We start from the raw sequence: 23,900 nt of genomic DNA, 5'->3' as shown, positions 1-23,900 counted from the left end.
GGGGCGCCCCCCAAGGCAGAAGGGACCATCTGGACCCTGCCAAGGGCGTGACCCTACCGTGAAGGTAGCTGGAGGTAAACCGAGCATCAGCCTGGGGTCAGGAGGAGGGTCAGAGGTGAGCCCGGATCTCATCGGTGGCCTCAGCCTCCTCAAGGGTAGGGTGTCTCCCAGGTGTGCTGCGAGCACTCACTATGAGGTCAGCCTCCCACCTGGGAGGTCAGCCCTCCCACCTGATCCCCCTGTGACCCTCGACCCTCGACCCTCGGCAGCTGGGTGAAAACTGGAGCTGCCAGCGTCCCAGGCTCTGCTCATCACAACCATGGGTTCCTGGGCCACTCTGCTTCTGTGGGGTTCTGTTTCCTCGTCCATGGCACAGGCCTCCCACCACTGACCTCGCGAAAATGCTGCTGAGGGTCAGGGCACAATACCCAGGGGCCTGAGCCCCTGCTCGGGTGCAGCCGTGTCCCTCCTTCCTTCCTCTAGGTCAGCTGCTGACTGGGGTCATTTCTGGGACACCTGCTCGGGGCCCGTGAGTACTAACAGAGCTCGGTCCACAGGGTGTCCTCCAAATGGCCACCAAACGAGCCCTAAAGAGCAGCCACTTGGTGCCGACAAGGAGCAAGGGGAGGGGAGAGGGAGGCGGGAGCAACAAGAAGTGCCTGATGATGAGCGGCTTACCCCTACCACCCCTGTCAATTAATTTTCCTCTAACTGCTTTTGTTAATGGTAGTTTAATAATCTCTTAGTATTCAGTACATTCACAGACTCTGAATGTCTCACAATCCTCTATTTAATTAAGTATTAAATTTAAAAAATCTAACTCTTACTGCCTTTGGCACACGCTGGATGTAATCTGCAGTGTCCTCGTGGCTCCAAGAACTGTCAGTTACCAGATGGGACAGTTTTTCTGTGTCCAGCGCCAGCATCCTCCTGCCGCTTTCTTTATCACTGGAAGCCTTGAAAGGCTAAGCCAGTCTCCTCGGATCAGGAGTGGACCCCCCTCACTGCAGGGCTGGGTGAGGCCCCTCCACATTGCACTGAAAATGAAGCGGGCAGAAGAGGGGCTTCCCCTCCAACCTCTGAGTCCAGTCTCCACTTCCCCACTCTCCCACTTGCCTAGCAGACTCCCCACCCATGGATCCCCTGCCCCCACCTTCCAGGACAACAGCTGGGGCAAGCATTTCTGAATGGCCTCTCTCAGGAGGGAGCGCTGTCTGGAGTCAGGACTCTCTGTATGGATCAAGGCTGACCCTGCAGGACGCCGCAGGTGCAGGCTGCGAGGTGAACGCCAGGACTCAGGGAGGAGCAGCGGGCTCCGGGCCTCCCCTCCTTGCTTCCTGACCACTCTCTGGCTTCACCACAGAACTTCTCCTGGACTTGGACTTCCCAGATGCTCGGGCGTGTGGTGGCCAGGGATCTCCCTTGCAAACCCAACCCTGCGGCACACCTTCTTCTAGACGCTGCCCCACCCAATCCCTGTCCCAGCTTCACACCTGGGAGACTAACCTGACTCCAGCACAGGCTGCCTGTCTGCTCCTTCAAAATCCACTCGCTCAAAGCATTCATTCATTCCAAAAGATTTATGGAGAGCTCCCCACCTCTCAGGGCCTGGGTGGAGGGTAGGAGATACAATGGTGAATGAAACAGATGAAGCCCTGCCCACAAGGCCTGGCAGTGCAGTGGGTGAGACAGCCATCAAATAAAAACAGGGTGCTTGGGTCCCAGATTCCTACTGGAGGCTCAAGGGAGATCCCTTTGAGGAAGTGTCATCAACAGGAGTTAAGCAGGTACAAAGTTCAGGAAAAGCATTTCTAGAAGGAAAGTGAAAGTGTTAGTCATTCAGTTATGTCCAAGTCTTTGCCACCACATGGACTGTAGCCTGCCAGGCTCCTCTGTCAGTGGAGTTTCCCAGGTAAGAATAATGGAGTCTGTTGCCATGCCCTTCTTTATGGGATCTTCCTGACCCAAGTATCAAACTCAGGTATCCTGCACTGCAGGCAGATTCTTTACAGTCTGAGCCTCAGAGAAGGCATGCACAAAGGCCCTGGGGTATATAGAACCAGAAGAAGCCAGTGCCTGACCAGAGCTGCTGGGAGGGAGAGAGGAGACAGGGCCGAAGGCAGAGTTTCAGGCCAGGTGAGAACTTTGGGTTTTATGTAGCCAGCCCTCAAAGGGTAGTCAGAAGAGGGTGGGATGTTCATACATGTGTTTTCCCAGCCTCTGGGCTGGGAGCTGGGAAGGTGCAGAGATGAACTTCTGCATTTGCCCTCAAGGAGCAAATGATCAATGGAAAAATTTGTAAAGTGACTGCTTTCGGGCTTCCCGGTTTCTAAGCTGGTTGGGAGGACCCAGGGAGGCTTCCTGGAGTAGGAGTCCTAGCGCCTGCAGGCTGGGCAAGATAGTCTGGCAAGAAACGCAAAAGAAAGCAAAAGGTATTTGGGCAGCACTGTGCTAGGCTGACTCCAAAGCACCTCACTCCTCTTTCCCTCACAATGCCCCTCTGGGTAGCAAGTAGATTTATCCCTATTTTACAACTGAGAAAACTGAGGTACAGGGTGGCTAAGTAACACGGCCAAGGTCACACACTGAGGCAGTCAGGACCATGTGGCCAAGGCCACATAGCAACCAAACCAAACCCATGAGCCAAACCCCATTGCTGGACCACACTCAGCACGAAGATGAGGGTCGGGGGTCCGAGACCCTCTCCTCTTACCCCTCCAGCTGCCCATTCAGCTTGAAAAGGGGCTGGGGAGGGCCAGAAGACCCTTGGGTCCCTATACAGGGAGGTGGCTGGTTGGTTTTAGAATCCTTTTCCACTAAAGAAACACGCTGATCACTGTGGTGAAATGACAGGTAGTCTGGGATCTGCCGCAAGATATGTGAGTGGGGGTGGAGCATGGGGAGGGTTACCGATGACACAAAATTGCCCGAGTATTGAAAACTGTTGTGTTGAAGCTGGGGGCTCATTCTATCATTTTATCTATATTTGGGGGTGGTTGAAATTTTCCATGATAATGAGTTTAACAGGCTGGGGGGAATGCCCAAGACCTTCACAGACCTGAGCAATGCAAGGGCCCAAGTGCAGAGGCAAAGCAGGGAGTGTCTTCACAGGGGAAGTGCTCCTGAGGGGAGGTGACAGCAGGCGAGAGCTGGCTGCTCCAATTCCAGACCAGCCCTGGCTAGCTGCCCTGTCTCCCACCGCCCAGCCCGGGCTACATCCAGCTGGGACACTGAGGCCGGAAGCAGGGCTGACGGAGCCCCAGGTCTGCACAGCCCCACAATGGCGCCGTGAGCCAGGATCTCTTTGGCCCAGCCTCTGGGACTCAAGGGCAGAGAGCAGGCTGGCTGTCAGGAAGCGGGCAGCAGGCCTGCTGCTGCGGGGGCAGAAGAAAGAGCAGGTAGTAATTGTGGAACACGGGGGAATTTCGGACTTCCACTGCTCCTGATCCTCAGTAAAGAATCTGCTTGCAATGCAGGAGATCCAGGTTCAATCCCTGGGTTGGGAAGATCCCTTGGAGTAGGAAATGGCAACCCACTCCAGTGTTCCTGCCTAGAAAATCCATGTAGCCTGGCAGGCTACAGTCCATGGGGTCGCAAAGAGTCGGACATGACTCAGCGACTAACACTTTCACTTTAAGGGTATAAACAGTAGAGTGTGAATATACTTGAAAGGAGCTGCCGGATTCCACGGAAACCTACTCATACTCAGGTGGTTTTCTGCTTGAGTCTCACAAACTCCTATTCATCCTTCAAGACCCATCCAATCTCCTGTGCTCTCCCCTGGGCTCCCACCCCGAAGATGGGGCTGGAGTGGTTTGTTTGGATGTGTTTGCTCATCACCCCGTCCTCAGTGCTTGGCACGTGGGAGGCGCTGGGTAAAGCTGGCGAATGAGTGAAGGTCTCCCTCAACAGTCCAGGGGGCACCTGAAGGTGGGCTCTCTCGCCTCCTGTGGCCTGGCACAAGCCTGGGGAATGAAGCAGAGTGCTCCTCCTGCTTTAGAAACGCAACATATGCAGACACAGCTCCCAAACACCTGTGACAACGGTATCCGACCAGTGCCGCCCACCCAGTGTCAGGGGACACAGAAGCAGCCCTGCATCTGGCAGTACAGTGCACACAGCAAACGCTTGGTAAATATTAGCCTTCGTGTCATTGCTGTTATCAGTCTAGCTGCAGGATCTGAGCCTTCCTACCACACATGCCCCAGGGCTGCACTGGCTCCAAGACCTCCTGTCTCCACAGTGCCCTGTGTCACCCCTGTCCCCTCCTAACATCCGCAGCAAAAATGAGGACGCAGGACTGACCCCACTGGTGCACAACCAGCCTCTCAACATGGGCTGGGACCGGAGCGCCTGCCCCTGGAAACACTCAGCCCCGAAGGCCTGGTACACAGCAGGCACCCAAACACCCACACACGGCTCAGCGAACCACACAGCAGGTTCAGCTGCTCGCCCCCGCAGGCTGCTGGGCTAGAAGCTGCAGACCCCACAGACAGAGGCGTTCTCTGCACCAACCGTGGGGTGGGATGTGGTCCAGGACTGCAGACAGTCAGGGCCTCTTGGAGGAGAAGGAGCCTCTCAATTAGATTTGTGTCTCGATGCAAACCAGGGTCGTGGGTGTGCATGGGAGGAGGTGAGAGAGGGCTTAACTCAGCACTGTCTGCTCAGGGCTCATCCGCCCCTTCCTGTCTAATCCTGGGTTGGAGATCCATGGGATCCCCACAGCACTGGGGGGTGGCAGGTCCCGCCAGACTCCTTCCCTGGTTCCCCGCCCTTGTCCCCTCACCTCTGTGCTCTGAATTCACCTGCTCAGGGCGGCACCTCCACCATGGCCTTGTCACACTCACTCACCGCACGTCATCCCCTCCCCCTACATCTTGCCCCACCCCCACCACATGGAACAACCACTGGATCAGGGGTCTGTCTGTCTGCCCAGAACAGGCTGTCCCCCAGCAAGGGCCTGGGAAGTGCCGGATGGGGTGAGGCCACATGCCCAAGGCCAGCTCATGGCCAGCATCACATCCACCCCTGCAGGCACCCCCCTACCAGCCCTCCCAGCACAGTCAGATGAGTCCCCACGTGCATCCCTGGGTCCAGAAGACTGGCAGGGTCCGAGTCAGGAAACATGCCATTCAGGTGGCCCCTCAAGCATCCAAAGTCTTCAGGTCCCTACATCCTCCTCTGGCCCACATTCTTGGGCAGATGACACTATCTGACCATGTCAGCCACCTGGCTGCATGCCTCTCCCCTCCAGCCCTGGGGAGCCCCTAAACGAGAGCAAGAGTGCAATTCCAGGTGTGAGGGTGTGTGGGTGCCTCTTGCTCCCAGCCCTGCGCAGCCATGAACCCCGTTCACACCACACTGCAGCCACGAATCCCGCTCCGACTGTGTCGCCAGGGAGCCACAGGCCACACCCCAACCCCAGCACAGGCTCCCCCTGCCCCCGGCTCCCACCGGCCAACACAGCCATTCCCTCCCTACCTCTGGCTGACAGCTTCTTGGTGTTGATGATCTTGGCCGCATACTCATGGCCGGTGCAGAGCTTGACACAGCGTCGGACCACAGAAAAAGCCCCCCTGGGGGAGAAACAAGGAAACAGAGGCAATTAATCCCCCCAGTGAAAACCTAGCATTCAGTCATGATGCCCGGCCTCGGGCAGAGATCTGTGTGAGGAAGGGATGTGTTAGTTGGTGTTAATGTTAGTTGCTCAGTCATGTCTGACTCTTTGTGACCCCATGGGCTATAGCCCGCCAGGCTTCTCAATCTGTGAAATTCTCTAGGCAAGAATACTGGAGTGGCAAGTCATTCTCTTTCTCCAGGGGACCTTTCCAACACAGGGATCAAACCCAGGTCTCCCACACTGCAGGCAGATTCTTTACCATCTGAGCCACCAGGGAAGCCCCAAGAATACTGGAGTGGGTAGCCATTCCCTTTTCCAGGGGATCTTCCTGACCCAGGGATCAAACCTGGGTCTCCTGCATTGCAGGCAGATTCTTTACCATCTGAGCCACCTGGGAAGCCCGGAGGAAGGGGCACCCCTCCCCAAAAGACTTCCACACCCCCCACCCTTCGTGCCAGCCCCACAGGGTCCTCTTTCCCAGCAGCTGGCAGATCCCAGCTGACTGGCACACTCAGCTCCTGAGAGACCCCCAGCCTCGGAATCCTCACAGACCAGCAGGACTGAGGGCCTGTCTGGGGGCCTTTCAGCAAGCACCCTCCTTCACTCTGTGACAAGTCCTCGAGACCCAGGGTCCTCCTAGAGCAATGAACGCTGGCCCGGCTACAGACGGTGGAATAGGGAGGCGCAGCCTGCGGGGACTCACTGAAGGTTCTGGAGGGAAGAAGAAGCATCACATAATTACGCTGCAAAGCTGGAGGCGAAGGCCCCTCCCCCAGATCCTCCACCGCCACTATACAGCAGAGGCGGCCAGTCCCACAGTGGAGGAGACATTTACCTACCCACAGCATCAGCGCTTCTGAGAGGAGCAAGGACCAGCCTGGAGGGCTGGGAGAAGGAAACCTGAAAGGCGGAGTGACCGCTGCCGAGGTCACTGAGAGGTTCTGCATGTGACTCCCCAAACACTGACCCTTGAGAGGAGGACGGTGTGCAGGAGGTGGCAGAGCAAGCCAGAGCCCCGAGAGCAGGCCCGTGAGGGTCCCGGGGCCGGCGGGGAGCACAGGCCAGAGGGAGCCTGGGGTCCATCAGAAGATCCTCCACGGTATTCGACTTGTCACCACCGTTGGTTTAATTTGATTTGAGATCATTTTCGAAGAACATTAGACCCAGCATGTATGAGACAAAGCCAGAACAGGAAATGTCTGGGGAAGGGTCCAGACTGGAGGCTGCCACAGGAGGTGGGCACAAAGGCTGAGCACATGGACCGGTGGGGCGGGGGACACCCCTGACCACAGGCCCCTCCTCTGTCTTCCCTCCCCAGAGGCCCTGCAGGCACAGCCCCCATCGGAACCCAGCACCACCCCACCCCCCGCGCCGCCCCTGCTGCCCACAGAGCCTGAGAGGCCCACCAGCTGCTTGAGCCCAGGCTCCAGGTGACGGGAAAGCAACGTCTTAAACAGAGAACACATTTCTGCTATAATCCTTTTTGGGATAAGACTTTGGGGCCTTCGCTGGTGGTCCAGTGGTTAGGACGCTGCCCTTCCAGCGCAGGGGGTGCAGGTTCAGTCTCTGGTCTGGGAAGCTCCCACGTGCCATAGAGAAACTAAGCCTGCAGGCCACAGCTATGCAGCCTGCGCTCTAGAGCCCAGGAGCCACAGCTACTGGGCCCTCACGCCCCAGAGCCCATGCTCTGCCGCAGGAGAGGCACCGCGTGAGAAGCCCGCGCACCACCACGAACACTCGGCACAGTCAAAAACAAATACACGAAATTTTTTACAAGTCTAACTTGCCTTTACAAAATAGCAATAAGAATAATACAATTTTTTAAAAAACTTCATTAAAATGGACTATTCACTTCCTTGGGAAAAAGTAAATATTACACTAGATCTACTTGAACATTTTCTTAACATCCCAGGTCTTTATGATCAATAGGTGTGCTTAGAGCTATATTTTTGCTTCTTCAAAGTCAGAACCGGGCAGTGGCTGCCTCTGCGGGGGCAGGGAGCTGGGGTCTGGCACACTAGTCACTCCACATCCTCTGTCCTGTGTGATTTTCTCACTGTCTATGAGTTGCAGTCTCAAAATTTTCTTCTATTTTAAGAAAAAAAAAAAAAAAGAAAGGATGATTTTTTTTTTTTTTTTTTTTTGATCAGTGACACTAGCTTGGGAGAGAGTGTGTTGAGGCTTCAATCAGGTCTGGGTTTGAACCCTGCTCTGTCTCTTCCTGGCTGCACCCTCTGCGCCTGTTTCCCCACCCACCCCAGGAGCAGCAAATGCTCACGGGGCCACTGCAAAGGCTGAGCCAGGCCTCAAAAGGCTGAGCCAGGCCCCAGGTGGCTGTCTGCCCGAGGCTGCTTTGGCCTCCACCTCACCAGCCCAGCCTATCCCTGGTCCTCCCATCCACTTCCTGCCCAGGAGAGCGGAGGGTATCAGGTATATAGGGCTGAGCTGCCACCTTCATGCTCGGGCCTCCAAAGGGCACGGACACCCAAGCACCGGCTCACAGGCCTCCATGGAATAGTCAGGGCTTCCAGTGCCAGAATCCAATCCCCACTGATGCTGGAAGTTCCAAATAGCCAGAGGGCTGCTCACAAGCCTGGTGGGCGCCGGGTGAGGCACCATGGGGCCCAAAGGTGAGCTCATCCCTGGAGTGGGGAGGGGCCTACAGGGCCTGTCCACCTGCTGCTGTCCAGCCAGGGTAAGTACAGGACCAAGGGACAGTGAGCCGGGAATCCTCCCGGGTACACGGCAGGGTGTGCCTAAAGTGAACAAGAGGAACAGCCAGATGGACCATCCCAGACAAGCTGCCATGCTGCCCCATGTCCTTCCGGGTCGAACTCCGCTGTCTCTTCTGCAGGGGGCTCTGGGTGAGTGATGGCAAGGGTCTGAGATGACGGCAGAGCCAGGCAGGCAAAAGCCAGTCTCTGGAGGCAACCTGGAACATGGCAGGTAAGCTCCCGGCATCCAGCAAGCGTTCAATAACGGACCTTACAGGTGGCACACAGGCTGGAGAACAGACTGCTCTTGGACGCAGGTCTTTCTCTCCCAGAGTCCTGCCTGCTGAGGATGGGGGCACCTCTGGAAGCCCCTATGGGGTAGGGTTTCTCCTGCTCCTGTGTCCCAGCTTGAAAAAAATTTCTAGAAAGAGATGCCCTACCCTCCCCCAAGTCTGGTCACCCCACCCTGGTCTTCCTGGTCACCAAACCTGCACCCCAGTGCCCATTAACTCTCAGGGAGGACCTGGGCCAGCCGAGGCTGTGCCTGGAGCAGGGAGAAGCAGCCGGGACACTAGGGAGCCCTCGGAGCTCAGTCTTCCAGCTCAAGACCCATGGAAGTTTCCCTGAAAGCTTGGTCAGGTGCCTGACAAAGCTCACAAGCTAGAGGACGCTCCATGGCTTCACTACCTGGAGTGAGAGCACAGGGAAGCAGTTTGGCCCCCGATGACCACCACTCCTTAGGCCAGTCTCCCCCAGCTCCCCTCTCCCATCCTTGAAGCCAGCTTCTCAGTCACCACCATTCCCAATCTCCTTCTGCCCCCTCCCCAGGCATCCACCCCCTTTCCAGTGGCTCTGCCAGTTGCTTGATGTGGATCACAAGCAGGCTCCCCAGAAGACCCGATGCTAAGAAGCATGTGCAGTAAGGACCATGGGCCAGGCCCCCAACATCTCGAACATCACAGACAACAGTCAGGTGAGCACCAGCGCCATTCTCCTTCGAAATCTGCAGCATCTACCCACCTGAAACTTACAATTACTGAGAGAATGACAGGGACAAGAACCTAGGTCTGTATCCTAAAGCCAACCCCGCTGCCATCAAGCAAACTTCTATGCATCCTTCAAGACCCAATTCAATACCTCCTCTTGGAAATCCTCCCCAGTTGCCACAGGAAGTCAGCTCGGTCTCCACCAGACACTATACTCTACATGTCTTGGCTCACTTTGCCCACTCTATTATAATAATTTATCTGTTTCTGGCCCTCCACTGTGGCTCTCCATAGACAATCAAGATGCTGGGGACAGGCAGAGGGTCCAGACTATGATAAGAGAGTAAGGGCTGACCTCCAAGCACCATGAGTGGAAGTGAGTGGAAGTGCTGGGCTTCAGCATACCTCAGGCCCGCAGGACAAGAAAGGGCAGCCTTCTGGGAAGACAGGGAGAGACTGGGAGGGGTCAGACTCTGGGGAGCAGGCCAGCAGGGGAGGGTGAGCGCCCAAGCCCTCCCTGGATGGGGAAGGGGCATCTGGTGGGTTGAACTAGCGTCTGTGGGAGGGTGGAGAGTGCCTGTAGGTGGAGAATGTCTCCTGCGGGGCTGAGGCCATGGGGCCCCTGATCAAAACAGAGGGCCACTGATGTACCAGGAGCCTGGCAGACCCCCACCCTGCCCACAGGGGCTCCGGGGTGCAGATGCAGGGCACAGACCAGGCAGGTGGTGAGGCAACAGGTCCCTGGACTGCATCTGGATAGGCTGCCTGATGCTCTAGTCGTCCACGAATGGCACGGCAGGTGGCGGCCAGCTGCAGGGTTGGAAACGCCACTTGGGGCATAGCTTGTGGGGGAGAAGTCAGAAAGGTGGGGGTCCGGGTGGGGGTGAAGTTCAGGGAGAAGGCGTGGTGGGGGCTCCCCTGAACCTCGAGGTCACCATGCGATGCCTGGTGGAGCACCTGCTGCTGCACTCAGGTTTAAAGTTATTTGAAGAATGTGATCAGATCAGGAGCCTCCTGGGCACCAAGTGGGGACTCTTAAGAATCAAGTAAAGCTAATAAAACAAAGAAAACACTTTTTCATAAAGCCATTTATAGAAAGTCTACTGAGGAACCGCAAGAGCAGAGAGGCTGGCCAGGGGACATGGGGGTGGGATGGGGGAGTGAACCCTGGAGCTGCCTGGGGTCTGGTCAGCTGCACGCGGGTGCCCAGCACTGCTACAGCCATGCCAGCCCATAGTGACACTCGAGGGTCACTCTCTTGCCACACTGGGCAGAAGCATCAAGCCAGCAAGTGGCTCCCAGCCCCATTTACTCTCTCATTCCTCCCTATCCAACCTGAGGGTATGCCCTGACCCTACCTCTCACCTGGACACAGAGAGCCCACTGGCCCTTGGGGGCAGGGTCTGGCCTGGGTTTCCACCTGCAGGGCTCTTAGCTGTCCCCATGCCTGACCACCTGCTGCCACCTGGAACTTGCCCTTGACATGGATTTCCTGCAGCCCCCATGGCACTTGCTTTGGGGACCTGCCTCCTCCCTCCTCTGCTGGCCAAGCCCAGGGGCCCAGCCTACCTTCTGCCCACTGAGCTGAGCTGGTGTTGGTGGGAGAGGCTGATGGGCAGGAGGGTCTGGTCTTGCCTTGTCCCCACAGTGGGGGCTGCAGAACAGGGGAGCGCTGACAACGGATATCACTTTGGGACCCTGCATCCTGGGCCTGGGGCTTCCTCATGCAGGGTGTGTGGAGGCCCTGGCGCAGAGCAGGCATCAGACTCCTGTAACTGGGGACCCCCTGCTTCTGCTCCTCCACAACCACTCGGCACTTCCACTGCCTCCTTCCTGGTGTACATTCCAGGGGTGCAGCATCTCCTCTCTCCACCACCCCCATCCCTGTGGTCCACTGGAGGACGGGGCCCGTGCACCTGACTCCGGCTCTCTGCCCTGTCCTGGCCTCGCAGGTACTAGCCTGGCTGCCAACAGGGCTGGCACGGCCCTGTTGAAGACATACCTGGTGGCTGAACAACCTGGGAAATCCCCATCTGCACTCTGCTAACCTGGATGCTCGGGAGCAGGAATGCTTGACAACCAGCCAGAGCCAAGGGCCCACATCACATGTGGACCAGTCCATGGGTTTCTTAAATTGTAGGGCCAAAAACAGCCAGAAGTGCTGAGTAAAAGAACCAGACCCTTGTTGATCTGTGTTGTAAAGGCTTCCACACAAGTGAGACCCTGGGATGTCCTCTCAGTGAAAACCGCCATCCTGGGCCCCCAACTTCCCAGGCAGATCCACAAAAGATCTTTCTGGAATGGGCTAAGCAGGTGGCAGATGCACTCGGCTGGTCCAACAGTTTTATTTCCCATGTACATTAACAAGCGGGTGTTCTTTTAAAGCAGCCTGAGCACCCAGCCTGGGCCGCCCCAGTGGGCTCAGCTCAGAAGGGTCTGGGCCAGGGGCTCAGGCAGGGAGGCTGGACAGCCCAGCAGACATGCTCACTCACCACACCAGGCCCTCCGCTTGCCTGGATTTGTGGATTTCAGCTAAATCAAGCTGCTGCTTATTTGTGTGGTAGCGAAAAAGTTTTTTCTACCTTTGATTAAAATGACAGGGGAGGTCTGTTTATATTTGTAATCTGGACCTAAGCGATTCAGTAGAAAATAGGGACTTGTACGTGAAATTGCTGTGGGGGCTTTTTCTTGCTTATAATAATAATTTTAAAAACAGAATCCACGCTCGAGGCAGAAAACAGAGTAACCAAGGTGGTTTCAATAGAGCGAGTTGAAGCCGCCTCCACTTTCAGAACCCATTGCTAGAGTCCCACGATGCTCTGATGTGTCTCGGTGATGTCTACACCACAGGAAGGCTTTCCTCACCAACACTCAGGAATCTCTTGCTGTTTATATTCTGCTTCTTCCTCTTACTACTTTCCCACCCTGCAAACAACTCTACCACAGTACCACCTGGCCATTATATACTGCTTTACTGGTGGGCACCAGGAGGGTATGTGACCCTCCCTGGCTCCCTGGCCTCGGGGTTGGGCAGATGAGGAGAGCATGCTGGCTCTGATAGGACTTGGGCAAATGTGTGCCATGCTGGGCAGGGGCAGGAGGGCCCAGCACAGGAGTAATGTCCAGGCCGCAGGCCCATAAGGGCTGTCCATCATCAACAGTCCATGGAGCTCAGGGAACCATGTCGCTCTCCTGCCCTGAACCCAGAACATCCTGGGTTTCTGTCACAGGACCTGAAGTAGCCAAACTAGAGACCGATGCTAGACAACATTTAATTTTGTTTGTGAACACCCAAATCACTGTGGTCTCTGCAGCCTCCCAGCGTGCCTTTTATCAGCAGGTGCGTTCCGGCTTTGTGTTTGGCCTTTTATATTTAACATCACTTCACACACAGTTCCCACTCCCTGACCTAGATCATAGACGTGTCATCTTCATAGTAGAGAACGTTCCTTCCACGGATAGCCGAGCACTTCCTCGATTGGCAGGCATTTGGGATGTTTCCAATTTCCCTTCTCGTAAATGCCTGCCGTAAACATCTTGGTTATTTCTGTAGAGTTGATTTCCAGAGGCACAATCGCTGGGTGATTTACAACCACACCAGCGATGAAAATGCCAGCTCTTGCCACTGCCCCACTGTCCATCCCTGGCCTTTCCAAGGTCCTTTTCTGGAATCCCAGCAGCTCCTCGGTCCCGACCTCTGAGCTTGGGCCAGAAACTCAAGTCATAAGTCATCCATGCAGTGCCTGTAAACAGGGGTCCCCACAACATGGTACACAGGCTGGGCAGCTGAAACCCCAGATTATTGTCTCACAGTTAGGAGACCAGAAGTCCAAGACCAAGGTGCTGGCAGGGTCGGTTCCTTCTGAGGCTGTGGGAGCCTGCTCTAGGCCTCTCGACAGCTTCTGGGGCTTCACGGGGGATCCTGGGCTTGCAGAAGCATCATCTCCACCTTCATGTTCATATGGCATTCTCCCTGTGTGTCTCCCTGTGCCCAAATTTCCCCTTTTTATAAGGAAACACAGGAAAGGTGGGGGGGCTTCCCTAGTGGTAAAGAATCTGCCTGCCAATGCAGGAGACACGGGTTCGATTCCTGATCCAGGAAGATCCCACATGCTGCGGAGCAACTGAGTTCAGCTGAGCAACTGAGCATCACAACTACTGAGCCTGTGCTCTGGAACCTGAGAACCGCAACTACTGAGCCCACATGCTGTCATTGTTGAAGCCTGCACTCTCTAGAGCCCATGCTCCATAAGACAAGCCACAGCAATGAGAAGCCTGTGCATCGTAACTAGAGAACAGCCCATGAAGCAATGAAGCCCCAGCACAGCCAAAATAAATAAATAAAAAATAAGGACACAGTTGTACTGGATGAAGGCCCATCATCCACTTCACCATAACTAACTACATCTACAACCGCCTTATTTCCAAATACGGTCGTATTCTCAGGTACTGGGATTAGGACACCACATCTGAATTTTAAGAAGACAGTTCAACCCACAGCACATGCTGACTCTCCATTCTGCCTTAGGGAGTCAGAGTCTGCCCCTGTGTGTACCAGGCAAACATGTCCCCAGTTACCATCTTCAAATATTAATTCCACAGGATGCTAACAGATGTTAGGTACAAAGGGGACTCTGTGGGCAAATAAGTTTAGAAACCATTAAGCTAAACAGTGCCTTCCTCCCTCCCTCCCTCCCTTCCTCCCCTTCTTTTCTGTTGCAGGACTTCTCAGGGCCTTTCACACGGTCATCTGCACTGTGAATTTCCCACTAGTGAGTGTGAAGTGCAGCCTTTCTCCAGCTTCTTTGATCAGAGAAATCTTTACCCAAAGAAACCTCAAGAGGGCCAAGAGCAGGTAGGGCAGGGAGGTGTTCTAGTGTGCAGCTTCAGCATCAAATGAATCCATCAGCAAACAAATGGCGAGAGTAGGACAGAAATGCCACCTGAGGACGCCTACCCACATGCGAGAACAGCGGTGCTGCCCAGGAGTCTGTGGGCGCATCTCAGATGGAGAAAACCCAAGCGGGGCCTCCTCTTCTCTCTGCCCCTCTGAACAGAGCACCCAGGCTACAGCGGCCGCGCCTGCCAGCGGATGCCCCCTCCCCAACCACACAGGCATCGAGGGCCCCCCACGGCCCTCCTCCCGGACGCCCTGGGGAGTGGAGTGTCAGGTGGACAGGCCAGGAATGTCAATTCAGAGAGGACGTTTTCTTCACATTTCTGACAATGCTGAGAGCAGATGGAACACTCCGTGAGCAGAGAGGGTGCTGTGTCCTGACCACATAAGGCTTATGACAAGATGCACCCTACAGCCTACGGAGGTTTAGACGTAAACGACCACGAAGGGTAACCCTTTCATGTTTCTCAGGCATTAATGTCATCATCGTCACGCTATACAGTCACATCAAGTTTATGAGTCCCACACACGTGAGTGTAACAACTTCGACACGCGTCCATGACACTGCGTTCCTCTTAAACCCTCGGGCCTCACACTTCACACTGTCAGCCTCAACACTGGCCAGACCCACCCACCACCACCCCTGCCGTAGCCGGGGTCCTCAGGGCCCCGTTCCACCAGGTATAGACATCCTTGGGAAGCTTCCAGGAGGACTCAAGGCAGCAAAGCCAGTGGAAACAAGAGGCTGAGCACCAGCCCAGGGAACGTGATAGGGTCTGGAGGAAGTGGGAAGCGCTGAGATTACTGAATGGCTGCACAGTTATCGTTTGGGGTAATGAAAAGCTCTAAAATGGGTACTGGTGACGGTTATACAACACTGTGAAAAGACTCAGTACCACTGAACTCTACATTTGTTGTTGTTGTTGAGTCACTAAGTTGTGTCTGACTCTTCGTGACCCCATGGACTACAGAATGCCAGACTTCCCTGTCCTTCACTCTCTCCCGAAGTTTGCTCAAATTCATGTCCATTGAGTCAGCAATGCTATCTAACCATCCCATCCTCTGCCACCTTCTTCTCCTTTTGCTTTCAATCCTTCCCAGCATCAGGGTCTTTTCCAATGAATTGGGTCTTTGCATCAGATGGTCAAAGTATTAGAGTTTCAGCATCAGTCCTTACAACAAACATCCACGGTTAATTTCCTTTAGGATTGACTGGTTGGATCTCCTTGCAGTCCAAGGGACTCTCAAGAGTCTTCTCCAGCACCACAGTTTGAAAGCATCAATTCTTTGGTGCTCAGCCTTCTTTATGGTCCCACTCTCACATCTATACATGACTACTAGAAAAACTATAGCTTTGACTATACATACCTTTGTCAGCAAAGTTACATCTTTGCTTTTTAATACGCTATCTAGGTTTGTCATAGCTTTTCTTCCAAGGAGCAAGTGTTTTTTATCTTTATGGCTGCAGTCATTGCCCGCAGTGATTTTGGAGCCCCAAAAAATACAATCTGTCCTTGCTTCTACTTTTTCCCCTTCTATTTGCCATAAAGTGATGGGATTGGATGCCATGATCATAGTTTTTTGAATGTTGAATTTTAAGCCAGATTTTTCACTCTCTTCTTTCACCCTCATCAGGAGGCTCTTTAGTTCTTCTTTGCCTTCCACTATCAGGGTGGTATCATCTGCATATCTGAGACTGTTTCATTATAATACACCAATCCTATCAGATTAGAGCCCCGTCATTATGACCTCTTTTAAGCTTAATTACCTCCTAAAGAACCTATCTCCAAATACAGCCATACAGAGGGTAGGGCTTCAACCTATGAATTTGGGGGGACACACAGTTCAGTCTACCACAAGCATTTACCCAAAAAACCTTCACATAACATCATAGTTTTGGTGAGAAAGTAGGTGAATTTGAAATAAAAAATACAATACTATTCACATTAGCATCAAAAAAATAAAATACTTAGGTATAACTCTATAAAATATGTACTATACTGATGAAATAAAAGAAGTAAATGAAAGGAGAGATATCCCATGCTCATGAAAAGGAAGATTGATGTCAGACTGTCTGTTCTTTCCAAGCTGATCTATAGATTCAATGTAATCCTAACCAGAATTGCAGGAAGTTATTTTATGGCTACTGACAAACAAATTCTAAAGTTTATATGGAGAGGCAAAAAGCACTTCTCAACCTTTTGGTTCAGATCAAGTGTAGCGGACAGAAAGGCAAAAGACCCGGAATAGCCAACATAATAATGATGAGAGAACAAATGCAGAGAGTTGACACCATCTGACTTCAAGACTATAAAGCTGTGGGAATCAAGACAGTGTGATTTGGTAACAGAACAGACAGTAGATCAATGCAACAGAATAGACAGCCTAGAAGTAGGCCCACACAAACACAGTAAACAAATTTTTGACAAAGAAATAAAGACAATTCAAAGAAGAAAAGACTGTCTTTTCAAAAAATGAAGTTCGCTACGGACTGAATATTTGTTTGTGTCCATCCCCTCCCCATCCCCCACCACCAAATTCATATGTTGAAATCCTAACCCCCGTGGGATGGTATTAGGAAATGAGGCCTCTGGGAGGTGATTAGGTCATGACAGCAGAACCCTCATTAACAAGACTAATGCTTTATAAAAAAGACTCCAGATAAATCTTTCTACCCCTTCTGACACAGGATAAAAATGACCATCTAGGGAGCAAGTTCTCACCAGACTCTGAATCTGCCAGAGCTGGGATCTTGGATTTCCAGTTCCTAGAACTGTAAGAAACGAATGTGCGTTGTTTATAAGCCACCCAGTTTATGGATGCTATAACCAGACTATAGCAGCCTGAACAATCTGAAACAGTCCTGGAGCTAGTGAACATCCAGATGCAAAAAAATTAATCTAGACACAGACCTCACACCTTTCACAAAAAGTAACTCAAAATGGATCACAGACCTAGATGTAAAATGCAAAACTACAGAAGTCATAGAAGATCTCATAGGAGAAAATTTAGGTGACCTTTGGTTTGGCAATGACTTTTTCAGATACCACACCAAAACCATGATCCATGATAGAAAGAATTAATATGCTAAGCTTCATTAGAGTAAAAGACTTCTGCTCTTTGAAAGATGAGCTAAGTAAATTTGCAAAGCACATATTTGATTAAAGACTTGTATACAAAATATATCAAGAACTCTTAAAATCCAATAATAATAAAACAAACAACCTGATTAAAAATAGTCCAAAGACCTTAATAGACTCCTCACCAAAGAAGGTATACAGATGGCAAAAAATCATATGACAAGATGCTCCTTATCGTACGTCATCAAATGCACATGAAAACAATAATGAGATACCACCACACATCTATCAGAATGTACAGAATCCAAAAAACTGCCAAAACCAAATGCTGGTGAGGACGCAGAGCAACAGGAGCTCTCATTAACTGCTGACGGGAATGCAAAGTGGAGCAGCCACTTTGGAAGACAGTCTGGCAGTTTCCAAAAAACTAAACCTACTCTTACCATATGATCCAACCATCATGCTCCTTGGTATGTGTCCGAAGGAGTTGAAAACTTATGTCCATACAAAACCTTGCACACAAATGGATATAGAGCTATAACTGCCAAAACTTAAACACAACAAGACGTCCTTCGTAGAATGAATGGGTAAATGGACATTGTTGGGATGTCCCAACAATGAAGTATTATTTATTTCTAAAAAGAAACAAGCTATCAAGCCAGAAAAAGACATGACGGAATCTTAAAAGCATATTACTAAGTGAAAGAAGCCAGTCTGAAAAGACGACATACTGTTATGATTCCAACTACATGACATTCTGGAAAAAACAACATTATAGAGACAGTAAGAAGTGGTTTTCTGGGACTCTGGAGGGTCAGGGGGTGGGAATGAACAGAGCACAGAGGACCTGAAATACTGTAATGACAGGCACATGGCACTGTATCTTTGTCAATCCTGCGGAGCTGTGAACCCTATGGCAACTGTGGACTTCAGTTAATATTAACTGCATGCTTTACAAAAAGCATCCTGAGCCATACTCGTCACCAGCCGTAACAGGTGTACCACGTCCGAAGGGAGATGGTTATGGGAAAGGGAATTGGGGCCCGGCTGTGAGGTAAATATGGAAACTCTCTACTTTCCATACAATATTTCTGTAAACATAAAACTGCTCTAAAAAAGAGTTCATTCAGTCTTTTTTTTTTTGAAGTATAAAGAGGAAAATGAAGTATTTTTAAGACTGACATTGGGGTTGGGGGATTTTTTTAACCACATGTAGAAATGCCTAAGGAAAATACCAGTCTATCAGTCACATCGAAACCGTGACACTCCAGCGTGACCGAGGACCCACACAACGTGAGAAGGGTGCTGGGAGCATGGATGCGTGAGCCTGACAGCGTCCAGGACTGCCGTCTACAGTTTCCACAGTGTCCGTCCCCTGGGCTCTCAGGGCCCCCGTGGAAGATGGGAAGGGTGGGGGCACCAATGCCCTGCTGAGCCTGTGGCACTGTGGGTGGCAGAGGTGGGACCTAAACGCAGACCTCCCTTTGGTTTTCCCTCATAGCTCAGTTGGCAAAGAATCTGCCTGAAAGACAGGAGACCTGGGTTCGATTCCTGGGTCGGGAAGATCCCTCGGAGAAGGAAATGGCAACCCACTCCAGTATTCTTGCCTGGAGAATCCTATGGACAGAGGAGCCTGGCGGGCTACAGTCCATGGGGTTGCAAGAGTCGGACACGACTGAGCGACTAAATCGCCAGCACCGCCGCCCACCCTTCCTGCACATTCACCTACCAGGTGCCCTTTGTTGGCTCAGAAAGAAAGGGGGTTGGGTGGGGATGGATGGAATATTCCATCAGGGGCAGAGAAGGAGCAGGAGAAGCTGCGTCTGGGAGAGGAGGGGCTGGGAGTTTGTGGCCAGAGCCGAGGCTCAGGGGCTTCCCTCCCCCTTCCCTCAACCCTACCCAGGGGTCTGGCTCACAGGCCGGCTCTTACTGGCTACACAAAACCAAATGTTCTGGTGATGTCAAGCTCGACCTGGGTGTATTTACACCACCAGAATGGGGAAGCAGCATGGCTCAGGATACCCCCGGCCCAGCTGTTAACACTGACCAGGTGTCACTAGAGAGGGGACTATAACAGGGAATGCCAACACTCCCCTCCCGCTCTGCGGATGGTGTGGAATGTGGGGAAAGGGGTGGGGTGGGTGAGATCCTGGCCAGGCCAGAGGCCTCCTGAGGGCAGATAGTCCAGGCTGTCCCAGGACAAGAGAGGGCCCCAAGGTAAGAGCCGATCTCTGCCAAGGGCTCCTCTCAAATCCAACCTGTCAGGTGCAGCCTTGGTGGGTACCCGCCACTCCTGGGCCTCTTGTGGGATCAGGCTCACGCCTCCATGCTCCTTGCTCTCGCCCACCCCACCTTCCCTTCTCTGTGTTGTTGTCTGACCCTCTCCTCCCTCTTTCTCTCAGGTACAGTCTTTAGCAGCAAGCTCCCCAGATGACTCAAGTTGAAGGTTTGCATTAAGCAAAGACCAAAACAAGGACAGAGGTGGGATAGGACGAAAGGAGGCCCTGGACCCCCTTGGACCCCTTGATGCCTGGGGCCCCTCCTCCCACCAGGCCAGGGCAGAGCCTGCAGGTTGGACCTGGCCTTGCACCCTGCAGTGACCTCTGCGGAGGGGGTTGGGGGAGCAGGTAATGGGAGAGTTAGGGCCCCACTCAACCCATGGTTGGGGAGTGGGGCACATGCTGACAGGCCAATAGGAGAAGGAGCAGGAGGGGTAAGCAAGGCCTTCTGCAACTGCACAGCTCAGTATTGGAGGAGGAGGCGCCCGCATCTCTAGAATTCCTCTCCTGCCTACACTGAGAGGCCTCAGCCCAGCCCGGCCCACCCACGCCCAGGCCCTCTGTTCATCAGCTTCAGGGTAGCTGAGCCTGGAGACTGACCGAGGTGGCCTCATCAGCCCACGGGTCACCCGGAAAACCCATCTTATACCTGAAGCACGAGGTGAACCCAGGGGCAAGAGAGCAGTGGCTTTGGTTTCACTTCTATTCTTCATGTTTCTGCCACCTGAAACAACTTCCATTTCATCTTCTGCGAGCTGCCTGCTTAGGTCCTTCATCCATCTTTCAGTTGGAATTTTAGCTCTTTTCTTATTGACCTGTAGGACCTCTTTATATGTGAAGGCAACCCTTCCTCACCGCATGCAGCCTCCGTGGCCCACCTGCAAGGAGCAGGAGGCTTATTACACACTTGGGAGAGAGGTAGCAAGGCACATTTTTGTTGGCCCCTGAAATAAATTGGGATGCTTCAAGGGCAGGGCTTGGGTCTGCACTTGCTGGCCCCTAGAATCCTGATGGCACAGGATTCCAGCTTGTCAAGGGAAGCTAGCAACAAGCTTGGGGGCAGGGCAGCAGGAAGACCCATCCAGGCCTGGAGAGGCCTGGGGCCTCCACCACCTTGTGTGCAGGCGGCACCCCATTCAAGGCTCTCGTCCTGGGTCTCTGCCCTCGTCTCCTTACTCCCAGCCCCATGCCCCGCCTGGGGTACCTCAATGTTCCCCTCGAGTGCCCAGCAAGCAGAAGTCAACTCAACCTGAATTATCAGACACCGGTGACGATAGAGGTTCCGAGAACCGTTACGGACTTTTCACCTGTTTTCCATCAGAAAAACCAGCTCAGAGAGAGGGCCCTGGCCCCCCTGGACACCCACGCCTGCCCTTGGTCCAGCCATCTGGGGTGCTCTGGACAGAGGCAGGCTGTCACATCATGGGCCTCCCTTTCACTGACACTTGGACAGAGAGGGCCAAGTTGTTTCACCACCAAATAAGTGTAAACACTTAGGTATTTTCAGAAGCATTGAACATATTACGGGAAGGAAGTAAAAGTCCCCTTGATTGTGAAGATGACAGAACTGTATAGCCACGGAGATGCTCAGCTAGCAGGCTCTGGGGAGCTGCCCGCCTGCCTCACCCCACAGAGGCAGAGACCTGCGGCCTCACTGTGCTCTTAAGATGCCTTTATCAGAACCTGAGCCCAGGGCCATCTCCAGCTGTGTCTCCATCTGCTACCTTCATGCTCAGGGGCCACCCTGGAGGGCCACGGAACCCGGCCGGCATCCCCACAGCTGGATGCGCCCAGCACCACTGCAAGGGCCGGTGCAGCCCAGGAAGCAGCCCACGTGGCTGCCCTCCCTGTGTGACCGTCAACGGAACCAAGGGCCGATTCAGAAGCCATGGGACCTCTGAATGCACACACAGCCGCAGCAGCTGGGACCGTGTTCCCAGCCTGGGTCTGTGAGCCAGCGGCCCACAGAGCAACCTTCAAAAGCAGCTCTTCAAAGCCACGTCCGCCCCACTCGCCACAGTGCCAGGCAGCCACCGATGGGGACAGAACTGAGTCAACCCCCTAGGGGCCTGAAATTACTGCTGAGGCTGCGCAGCTCACGGAGGACAAGCAGGGGCAGACAAGGGAGGAGGGACAGCGACTGGAAGGTTCAGTGGCCCTGGCGGGAGGCAGGGCATCTGGGCGGGCATGGGAGCAGCACCACCTGCCTGGACAGATGCTCTGAACACAGACAGCAGCTCACCACCCATGGTGGCCCAGACCCGACAGGATCTAGAGCTTAGGAAGATGGGCTTCGTGGCCATTTGATTCTTTCTTCCTGGAAGGCGTGGGCATATCCATTAAAGCTCTAGGGACTTGTTTTTCTTTTATGTCTCGGGTCAATCAGACTTCATCCTCCTTAAGTTGTATTCTCCAGGAAGGCAAATACCTGTGTGATTGACCCACAGATGCCCGAGCATCTGACAGGTGAGCTTTGTGGCAAGGCTCAGAGGAAGGAAATGGGATTTCCACAGAGTCAATTCATGGAGCCACAAAGGACCCCAGAAGGTCATCTGACCCAAATCTCCTGGTTTATCAGGCTTCCCTGGTGGCTCAGACGGTAAAGAATCTGCCTGTAACGCAGGAGTCCTGGGTTCAAACCCTGAGTCAGGAAGATCCCTGGAGGATGGCAACCCACTCCAGTATTCTTGCCGAGAGAATTCCAGGGACAGAGGAGCCTGGTGGGCTACAGTCCATAAGGTCGCAAAGAGTCAGACACGACTGAGCAACTAAAACTTTCATTTTTCACTTTCCTGGTTTATAGAGGGGGAAACTGAACCCAGAGAGATTACACGGTGGCCCAAGCCACACAGCCCAGTGTTGAGAGGTCATGGCCAGTGGGAGGAGACCATGTATTATGTCCTTTAAAACAGCCGCAAGGCCCAAAGTGTCCATTGACAGGTGAATGGATACGCAAAATGTGGTCCACCCATACAACGAGTATCATTCAGCCTCAAAAAAGAAGGAAATTCTGACACACGCTACAACATGGGTAAAACCTGAGGACAGTATGTTGCGAGAAATAAGTCAGACACAAAGAGGCAAACGCTGTGTACGTCCACTGACATGAGATGTTCAGAGCAGTCAAATTCAGAGACAGAAGGCAGAACAGTGGGTGCCAGGGGTTGGGGGAAAGGGAAGTTTGTGATGCTTAATGGGGACAGAGTCAGTTTTATCAGATAAAAATGTTCAGGAGATGGATGGTGGCAATGGTAACACCACAACAGGAATGTACTGAACACCATTACACAATTAAAAATGATTAAGATAGTAAATTTTATGTTATATATATTTTACCACAATTTAAAAAAAAGAGGAAGACTGGTAGGATATGTAGCTGTATGTCTAAGAAATCACTAATAAAAAAAATAAAAGAGACTGGTACTTGTCTTGCTAACTTTAAAGTCAAATTTTCAAAAGGAGTGCCTTTAGAACCACGTGGCATACCTTAACCTCTGCAGACAAACAAGGAACATTTAGAGAAAAAAAAGCATAACAACCCCAGACAGAAAACCACGAACTGAAAGGAACAGCTGTGATGGGCTCAGTGCTGCCAGGTATAGACAGGGTCCCTGATCTGCGGGCCAGGCCAGGGCAGAGATGACCCAGTGGGCAGCAAATGCATGCCTTGCCCATGGATGTCCTCCTTGTCCCACCTGGCCTGGAACCACCCTCCTTAGTTTGGGCACAGAAAAGCGACTGGTCCATAATGCCAACTGCACTGCACTGGTGTCCTGGACAGCCTCCTCTTTATACTGGTGTCCTGGGCAGCCCCCCCTTCGGCTCTGGGCTGTGTCCTCCTTAATGGTCACCCCAGCCCCTCCTCCCAGACCCTGGCCCCAGAGACAGTGCAGAGAAAGCTGAAGCGCTGAGGCCTCCAGGCCGGGCATGGGCTCTGCCCTTTCTGCCACCTGGTCAGCTCCCTGCTCTGTGTGGCTGACCTCACAATGACATACCCTCTTCACAGATGAGGAGACTGAGGCTCTGAGAGGTGACCCTTCTTCTGCCCAGGAGTGCAGCACCAACCCACTATCCCCAAGAGAACACACTCATGACTGTCCCCTCCTGTTGGTAAGGACCCACTTCGACGGCCCTGCCACACAGAGCCCAGGCCTCGGTGTCCACTCACCTGGGAGCCCCAGACTCACTTAGGTGCAGTGGAACCTGGAGATTGTACAGGGGTTCCACACAGATAGCACCCCAATGGGGAACCAAGGTGAAGACCCCGTGCACTCCAAGAGGTGATGTGCAGAAGTCCCCAGGGAGAGCAAGACCCAGACCCCCA

General features: G+C 53.1%; 1 protein-coding gene across 15 annotated transcripts in view; it reads right to left on the bottom strand.

Moving 5' to 3' along the window:
- The window catches only part of CAMK2B (calcium/calmodulin dependent protein kinase II beta), a 91,031-nt gene that overhangs the window by 52,706 nt on the left and 14,425 nt on the right, over positions 1-23,900 (bottom strand). For all 15 annotated transcript variants that reach the window (XM_069586884.1, XM_069586895.1, XM_069586893.1 and 12 more), the window contains exon 2: positions 5,482-5,576. In XM_069586884.1, coding sequence (XP_069442985.1) covers positions 5,482-5,576 — 95 coding nt within the window. The remainder of the gene's footprint in view (positions 1-5,481; positions 5,577-23,900) is intronic.

The sequence above is a fragment of the Ovis canadensis genome, chromosome 4 (assembly GCF_042477335.2).
Source record: "Ovis canadensis isolate MfBH-ARS-UI-01 breed Bighorn chromosome 4, ARS-UI_OviCan_v2, whole genome shotgun sequence".
In the NCBI taxonomy this organism is placed as follows: Eukaryota; Metazoa; Chordata; class Mammalia; order Artiodactyla; family Bovidae; genus Ovis; species Ovis canadensis.
Note: the sequence above shows the minus strand (reverse complement) of the source record. Positions and strands in the feature narration are given on the sequence as shown.